This window comes from Nanorana parkeri, unplaced genomic scaffold (assembly GCF_000935625.1).
Source record: "Nanorana parkeri isolate BGI_ZX_2015 unplaced genomic scaffold, ASM93562v1 scaffold496, whole genome shotgun sequence".
Classification (NCBI taxonomy): Eukaryota; Metazoa; Chordata; class Amphibia; order Anura; family Dicroglossidae; genus Nanorana; species Nanorana parkeri.
Genome location: NW_017306764.1, coordinates 928,888 through 938,469, shown reverse-complemented (window position 1 = coordinate 938,469; position 9,582 = coordinate 928,888). Strand labels below are relative to the sequence as shown.

The window sequence follows — 9,582 nt, the reverse complement described above, 5'->3', positions numbered from 1 at the left end:
TATATATATAATCTATAGATATATCTAGATATTTTTTACATGTTTCTATATTTCTACACCAATCAGTTTATCACTACGAGAGGGACATGGATAGGTGGAGTTGTGTAATCCAGCAGGGAAGACAGGACTGACCGCAATGCTTGGGATTTTAATGCAGTGGAGGCAGCACTGTCAGCCTCTTATACAAGATATGTGTGGAGACGTGCCTTTGGGAGACTGCTATTGTATATGTAATCCCCAAGTTAATATTTAGAGGGCTATTCACAAAAGGATGAAGAGTTTGGAGAAGGCAGGAGAAGTGAACAATCTAGGACAACATAGCGGATTTGGAAAAATTCTCCACTTCAGCTCACTTTCCAGTTCCGCTATGTTGTCCTAGATTGCTCACTTCCCCTGCCTTCTCCAAACTCTTCACCCTTCTGTGGATAACCCTCTTAGTTTGCTAAAGCAACTTGCATCATAAACAAATTGGCTTCTTTTTTAACCACATGGAACAGACAAAATTGCCATCTTAACTTTACAAAGTCAATAAATTGAAACAAGGCAGACTAAGAACAGTACAGCATATGAGAATGAAGAAAAACCATGTCAGTAGTGAAACGTATAGAATCCGGGAAAGCAGTGGGAATGGTCTTGAACCATGCTGGGATTTTTTGCATTGTATATATTGTCAGGAGAAAGGAAAAGGTTTTTTTTATTTTTTATTATTATTTTAAAGGGATTTACCTTTTTTCAACCTTTTTGGCATCTTTTTGCTCCTGATTTCCTGCAGCCTCTTTGCAGTCAGTTCTTGTCTACCTGCACTCACTCCACTGATGGCTGCATGGAGAGTTTTCCTGATGGTGCCAACAATAGACCAATAGACCACACATTTAATGTGCTAAATCTTAAAAATGCATCCAAGTATGTTAACTTTAACATACTTGTATCTTATTTATGTATCACTCGGCTTTAGATCCTCAAATCATCTCTGAATTGGTGCCGACACTGTCCTTCCTTCTGGAGGGGGGGGGCGGCTACTTTTGTTCCCCATGGTCCCTGTGTGTGTTGTAAGTAGTCACCGCTCCAAGCTCGCTCCTGTGATGGACTACAATCTTGTGTTTAGTTTACAAATTTGTATTGAGATTGTAGTCCAACACAGGAGCGAGCTTGGAGCGGTGACTACTTTACAACACACACAGGGACCATGGGGAACAAAAGTAGCCCCCCTCTAGAAGGAAAGACAGTGTCAGCACCAATTCAGAGATGATTTGAGGGCCTACAGCCGAGTGATACACAAATAAGATCCATTTTTGTTAATAGTTAAGCTATTTGCATTTTTATGATTTCAACTTGGTTCTACTTTTTTTAATTTATTATTTTAGTGCCACTTTAACTCTGCTGCGCGCAGTGAAACTTTTAACATAATCAAGGTGGAAGGAGGTTGAAGAGAATGGAGGAAAGCAATGGTATTTAAAAGAGCAGTAGACTCTGGGATCAGTTAATATCATGCAGCCTTTTCACTCATTTCCCCAGATCAGTTTTGCAAAATGCAGTATATATGCCTGTTCCTGACATTGAGATAAAATAACAAATTAATGACATAAAACCCTATTTTCAGCTTTCTTGGAAATTCCCACTTTATTTCTGTGCCCACTGCCCTTTTAATTCAATTTCCAGTAACGGTTTTTGCTAAAGCTGGATTTTCTGTACACGTAAAATGATACACATTCCGCACATGTTCCAAACAGCTTGCCCTTTATTTAAAGCCACGTTCCCCCGATTAGGTTTCCCATAATGTAGCTTTCCAGTAATGTGTGTGTGGCTGAGACGTCTTCTACTAACAGCTGCAATCGTCGTTGACTATCCTGTGCAATGCGGTCGTTTTTGGCAGTACTATGACAGCACATTGTACCTAGAGCGTTTAAAGAGCAAGTGACGTATCCATACAAGTATTGGGTACAGCTCTGTCAGAGTCATTAACGTCATGTCAAAGTATATAACAATGGAAAATCTACCGGATTAGCAGAAAGGCAGAGTAGGATTTAAAATAAGGAGCTGCTGAAATCACTAAATACAGCAGTTAAATCTTTAACCGCCTTTCCTTGTAAAAGGGGAACAGCTAATGACTTGAAAAAAAAGATAACCATGCTTTTAAAGCCCCCTCTTTATACAGTAACTTTATGTGCCCATTATATACGCAGTCTTGGCTTGTTGCTTGGTAGTACTACACAATGACTGTCCCTCACCGTGCACCTTCCCTCTACTTCCCTCCCGCCCCCCCCCCCCCCAAATCAAATAAACTTTACTAGCAAGACCAAATACATTTTTAGCATTGCCATATCAATTGAGGGGGATGGAATGAATAGGACCTAGGATATTGTTAGGGCTAATAGTAAGGAATAGGAGAGGAATCCAGGAATGTTATCTGGTTGAGGGATAGTATAAAGGGAGATGGGGGTGAGTCCATGTAGGGGATTTCTTATGTCCCTCTCGGTCTGTAACGTATTCTGCAGCCATTTTTGCAATTTCCACCTCTTTTCCCAGTAGAATGTGGAGTTTCCTCTTCTCTTTCCCAGCATTGGAACAGAGGGTCTGTGTAAATTAGTATCTTTCACTGGGAAGTACTTGGGGCATTCTAGCAGGAAGTGGGTCTTGTCCTCCAAGGCCCCCTTTTCACGCTGTTGGCACAGTCTACTCTTGTTGACCTTTTTAAGTGTGTGTGCCACCCTGATTCAATTTCCAGGCTGTCTGTATTTGCACAGGCTGCTTTGTCTGTATTGGCTCAGGGTCGTTCTGTCAAGGTGGTCTTGAAGCAACTCCAGGTATGGGGCCAGTTTGTAGTCTTTGTTATTGACTGGTAAGTAGTTTTTCATTACTCCATGCTTTGGGGTTGGGGTTCTGATGCCGTCAAAGATTGTATAGAAGGTTCTGCATGCCGTAAATTCTAGACTAAGATACGTGTAGCTGTTAAATTCATCGAGTGCAGTTGTTTAATATAAAGGAAAAACTCTTGGTTTGTTTTGTGTTTCTTCCTGTGGAACACTGTGGTTTTTGTTTCGGTCATCGCTTCAGCACTTCCAAATGGTCTGGTAGCCCCTCTTTTGGTAATAATAGGTCATCGGCATACAGCAAGAACTTCACCTTCCTGACATGTAGAGTTAGTCTTGATGCTGGGGAGGATTTTAGAGCTGCAGCCAATTGATGTATATGTTAGGTTTTGACTCGGGTTGTGCCCCTGTCTAAGTTGCATACCCATTGTGGGCACATGACCATGATTGGCTTCTTCTGCTGTTTCTCCCTCTGTGGCGCCACAAAGACTCCAGAAACCTGATATCACATATTCAAATACTGATTGCATTAATTGCATTAAAACACGTACATTTATTGATGCATTAACGATTACAGGGCTGCATTAATGTGTCTCTTGATGTGGCGCACACCGGCCAGTTTCGCAGTTGTCGAACGAGCAGGCTAGAAAACCGGCGACGATCGTACGTTCTCGGCAGGTTTTCAAGCATGCTGGTTCAACAAAAGACGTGCGACCGCATAGTAAAAACGGTTGCACGCCTTCCATACACCTTGCGATTATCGTACGATCGTGGGATTTCCCGGCGATTATGGTACGATAATTGCAAGGTGTATGGGTACGTTTAGAATGGCCTTGAATATGAGCTTTTAGTATGAAGACCATTGTGTTTAGTAGATCAAGCTGCACCTCTTGCTATCCCCTATTGCAGTGGTTCTCAACCTTTCTAGGGCTGGGACCCCTTGGTAACATTTGCCAAATTGTGGTGACCCACAATGGTAAAATTTTAGGGATGACGTGGCTGCTGCAGCGACATCTGGCTGCGTGGCAGGAGAACTGACACTGCTGCGCTAGGAGAGGGCTGAGGAGGACACACAGCGACCCACAGTTTGAGAACCACTGCCCTATTGGATCATGAGAAAAAAGGTGTCCAGCATGATCTAGTGTGAGGCCAGGTTCACACCTGCACTTTACGCGCGGCCCCATTGATTTCAGTGGGGTGACATCCACGTGGCAATCGCAGGAAAAAGGTACATGTACCGTCTTTTGGCAATACACAAAGCGCGTCTGTTTTAGCGGCGGGAAACCGTGCGATCCGCCCGGCGCGACTGGGGTGCCATTACAAAATTATGGCATCCACCGCAATCGCTTCACACCTTGGTGATTGCCGCACGGTGAGGTGTCGCCTAGGTGTGAACCTAGCCTGAGAACGGCTGTAGCCTTGTCCAAAAAACCCATATGAAAAGCCTGCTGGCCTGGTTGTAGTAACGTTTATAAAACTCGAGATTAAGGTGAACAGCATAGACTTGGAGCATGTACAGATTTAGGCATGGTTGCGGTGTTTCCTGGATAGCACCAGCAGTTCACATGTTTCCTGGAATGCCACATAAAGGCCAACTCCAACCAAAGAATCAAATGTGAGTGCTTTTTGTCAACTTGGTTCACATAACAGCATTAGAGAAATGGCAGCAGTAAAATCTCCAGTGCTGTCCTAAACCACATGATGGTTTTACCCTTCCCTGATGGATTCTCTGTAATGAATGAATCTTTCCAGAGTCCAGCTATGGGGAGGTGACACCTTTATGTCTGTACATTGGTGTCTTTTGAGGGAAATTTAGAAAACTGTAAATGTATGCAGAGCTCTGACACCCAGCTACAACTGCATTGTTGGTGTAGGCTGACCGCGGCCTTTATACAGTGCCATGATTTTCTGAGCAGAAATGAAAGATAAAGCTTTTCTAATGGTAACAATACTCCGGTGACCACTCTCTAGTCTGCAGAGCATAGCAAGGAATAAGGTTCTGTGAGCACTACGTCCCAGTTTTCTAAAATTAGACTCATGTTTTTGTTGCAAATATTTTTTCCTCCTGATGCTTATTAAGAAATAATTATGTATTTAATCTTCTTTTAGGCCTCTGGGGAAGTACATGTATTAAAATGTGTTGGGACATGTTCATTTTGAATGCAGTTTTGGTGAAACTTATTCTGGGTTCCCATCTGTGCATTGCAGTAACGTGTGCTATAACATGCTTTACAGCAATGTTTAGTAACTTCCAATACATGGTACATTGCCATACCATTCATTTTAACAGCATCCCAGTACACCTAGCCAGAGCAGCACAGTACACATTTATTTTAACATTTCACAGCACATGTATGCAAACAATCTCTGCATTGTGGTTTGGTGCAGTGAAAAAAGTGCTTGATAGCAGTAGATTTAGGCAAAAAAAACGGAGGCTTTAGAACCACTTTAATGTAAAGTACAGTGGTACCTCGGTTCACAAACTTACATAGTTACATAGTATTTGAGGTTGAATAAAGACATTAGTCCATCAAGTCCAACCTATTAGGATCTCATTCTAGGAGTACCCGTACCCCTGTCTATTCGTTCCATGAATCTGGTCGCGAACCGAATCAAACTGTGATCAGACCGCAATCTCGATTAGAGGAAGCCACGACTAGTGTCAGAGCAGGGAAGATGGCTGCGGTTGGGTTTGTCACCCGATGCGTAGTTCGCTAACTGAATTGTTCGCAAACCAGCGTTCGTGAACCGAGGTACCACTGTATTATGTTGTGTTTTTGGCTGCCGGTTGCACTTTTTGCTGCATTCCATCTGCAGTGTATCTCTGGAAGAGGTGAAGCACTTTTACTTTAAAGACAGCAGTTTGGAAGCATTTTTGGGGATTGTGGTGTTCTCTGAAATTGGCTTTGATTATTCGCTAAACTTTAGTCTACACACAGTACAGAGGTATGTGTAGATATTCTTCTGCATGATTTTCATTGCAGGGGTGGAATTCACTGACTGAATCAGACCGAATCTGCTCTAGCACAGTAAATTCCCTTCATTGTATTCAGGGCTAGTTCACATCAGAACGTTATGCTTCTGCGCAGCTGTAATGCAATGCCTTGTGCAGCAATTTTTACTGTGATTTACATTTTGTGGGGGGGGGGTTGCTTAAAACGGGATGTCGGGTGCATTTGAATGCGGTCTTGATGTGTTCAGGTGCAGCCAAAATAGGGAAGGCAGTATGTATTTGGACTGCACTGGTGTGCACAGAGCACCAGAAATCATTGTGATGCATTTTGGATGCAGCTGCCAAACTGAATGCACTGCATATGGTGTGAACTAGCTCTAGGAGTTTTGCTAAACTCTGCAAGGAATTTTTCAGATGGAATACCTCCTCTGCAAGCTAGTATTCTGTAGTTGTTGCTTATTATTTTCATTTTCCAGCTACCTAGGTGCCTCTTCTGTGCCCATATTGTCAGTGCTGTCAGGCAATCCTGTGTACCTGTTGCAGGTGAAATAAATAAGATTAAATACCTCAAATTTGGAGAAAATGAGAACAAACCTTTTCTGTAGCAGGCATTTCACTTCTAACCTTTTTATATTTATATCTTGTACCTATCTGTAAATAATGATTTGCAGCTGTAAACTTACGACTGAGGTTAGGTTCACACCTGCACGACACCCGGGACGCGCCGTCGTGTTCTACTGCACACAGCGGTTGCCACGCAGCCCCATTGATTTCAATGGGGTGACATCCGCACGGCAATCGCTAAAAACTTACCTTTTTTTGCAACATACGTGTTCACTTGCAGAAAATAATGGCACCCACAGCGTGATTGCCTGCGGTGGGCGACTCCGTGTTTTTGTGCACAATTGCTGCGCGGCCAGGAGTCACCCAGGTGTGAACCTAGCCTGATACTTTGAGAAATTCAAAATAACATACTGATCTATAACACTCTATGGAATCATTGGAAGCATTCACTGTACCTGTCCATATACCAGACTTTTCAGCTGAGCTAGCCTCTTTCATTACTGTGCGGGATCCACTAGACCAGTGGTTCTCAACTCGTGGGTCGCGACACCCTCTGCAGTGGGTCACGGCGTCATGTCTGAATAGACCGGCCTGAGACTGAATAGAGAGGGGGAATTTGTGGTTCAGCCTGTGGTGACGCAAGGTTTCAGCCTTCTCTGCATAGCGCAGCCTTGTGTGGGTGGCACATTGGAGGGTGTGGAGAATGCACTGAAATATAGTTACAAACTAGACCCATCTCAGCCATATAGGAGTTTTGAGGGGATTCTTTCCCTCCCAGGCAGCTGTGAAGACCTAGAATTGTATTTGACCATACCCAACATGAACATTTTTGGGGGGGAGAGGTCCTCTTTAATACCATTATACCACAAAAAGTAGAAGTCTTCAGTCTGACATATTACGTGTGTCTTAAATCAAAATTCTGTTTTGTATACACCTACAGCCAAAGTTGGTGTAAATGGCATTCTTTCTGCTCCAGTATGTATTAAAATTGACCCCTGCCAAGGGTGGTTCCTTTCCCTATATGTCTTTGCATTTGATCCTCCAGCCATGATAATTGGAAACAACCCATTAATCCAACACCATAAGACAGAACTTTGTCAATGACCTAGTACTTTATCTCCAATCCTTCTATAGCTTCTCCTTCCCTACTCCAGCAAGTTTATTGTTAAAGAACTTCAGGATTTTTTTTATTAACCCTTGCAGCAAGCCTACCCTCGCACTATAAGGGTGAAGTGCTCATTTGTGTCTAGGTTAAAAAAAGCTAATCCTTACCTGAAGCGTAGAGTTGGCAGCTTCTTAAACTAGTCCTTCCAACATCTCTCCCTCCTCCTGCAGTGGTCTAAGGTCCCGTAAATCATCGTCTGTACACGGTGTATAGATTTGAGGATTCCGAGGAAGATTGCAATGCTGCAGGGAGGGGGAGACAGGCTGAAGGACGTGTCGGGACAGCTGGCCAGCTCTGAGCCTCGGATAAGTATATCTTTATTTTGGCGCCTAGACACAGACAAGCTACCTAACCCTTGCAGCCCAGGGGTAACCCCACTGCAAGGGTTAATATTTTTTTTAAAATCCCGGAGTTCTTTAATTACAGGGCAAATATAACCAATTCTTCTAAAATGGCTTTATGATCGTTGTTTACCTGGGTTGAACTCCCATATCTCCAAGGCTGTGGTTGGCATCTTTATTTCTGCCCTACAGACACTCACACTGAGAGATTGGCAGTCGCCCACAACCCCCACCAAGAATGAATCGGTACAAGAACTTTGCTTGCTGATGAGGGTGGAAAACTTTTACAACCTACTTGTACGATACCCAGGACCGTTTTAATGATCTTTAGGCCCCCTGGATTCCGTCTATGAGCTTTGTAGAGTTTCGTACTCTGACTGCGTCGGAATGTTCCCCCTAATGTGAATAATCACATTTGTACCCTCCCCTTGACAGTGCAAAGTGTCACGGTATAGCGATGTCTTGGTATTGGCTCATTCATGCCCTTTAAAGTCTGGGGGAAAATGGTTAACCCCTGCAATGGGACTACCCCCATACTGCAAGGGTTAAGTGCTTGTTTTGGTCCACGGCGGAAAATAACAGTTCTACTCACCCGATCCTCAGAGCCGGCTTGCTCTTAGACTGAATCCTGGAACTTCTGCCCCCTCCCTCCTGCTGCAGCGGTCTTGGCTTGCCATCCCAACCAATACACAGTGTATAGGACTTGAGGACACAGAGGGACATATAATCACCTCATCGAAGGAGGGGACAAGTTAGAGGGCAGCCAGCCGGCTCCGACGATTGGGTAAATCTTTATTTTCCACCCTGGACCAAAACAAACGCTTAACCCTTGCAGTACTCTGGTAGCCCCACTGCAAGGGTTAATGATTTTCCCTTGAGTTCTGCTTTAGGTTCATGTCACAATGGTTTGTTTTACATTTCTTGTAACTACAGAGTATTTGACGTTGACTGTAACCAGACTTGTTCTCGGGAATCTTATTTGTTATCTTTGTGATGCTCGCTGTGAACTCTGTTATACCCTTCTCTTTAATAAAAAGCTTTTATTACTTAAAAAAAATAAAACGTCTGTCTTGAGACATCCGTGTACTCTGTGTGCATGCTCTATATACATGTTGGTTTGAATAATCATTGGCTTTAGGAACTATGTGCTCAATTTTCTTTCTTTTTCTATGCAGAAACCCGCTAATATTTTAGTCATGGGTGAAGGTCCAGAGCGAGGACGAGTAAAAATAGGTTTGTACCGACATTATGTGCTTTTAAAAATCACTTTACATGGAAATTATTTTGATACAGGGGCACTGTATAGATATAGATGTTATTACACAAGTTCTTGTGCCCCGTCTATCTCACCCGGCATGGTTAAGTCCTGTTTGGGAGTCGTTCTTATTTAAAGTATAACTAAACACAAGGACGAAGTTTCCATTTATTCCAGCTTGCATTCCTTAGATGTGGTGTCTTCATTGGGTTTCTTTTTTAAGGCTAAGAATATTCAGCAATTGCAGAGAATACCAGATAATCTCGCCAGAAATGCCCTTGTCACTCCCATTGAGCCAAACTGAGAGAAAAAACAATGTTCCCTATCTTCTGTAAGCTAATCTTCCCATGATATATATATAGATGAGCAAAAACAGACACGTTTGTAGTACAGCATGGGTGGCAGCAATGGCTCCCTCTATAGATATAGTGGAGGATTGAGCGTAGCCACTCGGATACAGGAAGTGTGTTACAGGCAGGATCACCTGGTGAATG

General features: G+C 43.2%; 1 protein-coding gene across 3 annotated transcripts in view; it reads left to right on the top strand.

Annotated features, from left to right (window-relative positions):
* The window catches only part of CDK8 (cyclin dependent kinase 8), a 91,151-nt gene that overhangs the window by 65,009 nt on the left and 16,560 nt on the right, over positions 1-9,582 (top strand). For all 3 annotated transcript variants that reach the window (XM_018561046.1, XM_018561047.1, XM_018561045.1), the window contains exon 5: positions 9,009-9,066. In XM_018561046.1, coding sequence (XP_018416548.1) covers positions 9,009-9,066 — 58 coding nt within the window. The remainder of the gene's footprint in view (positions 1-9,008; positions 9,067-9,582) is intronic.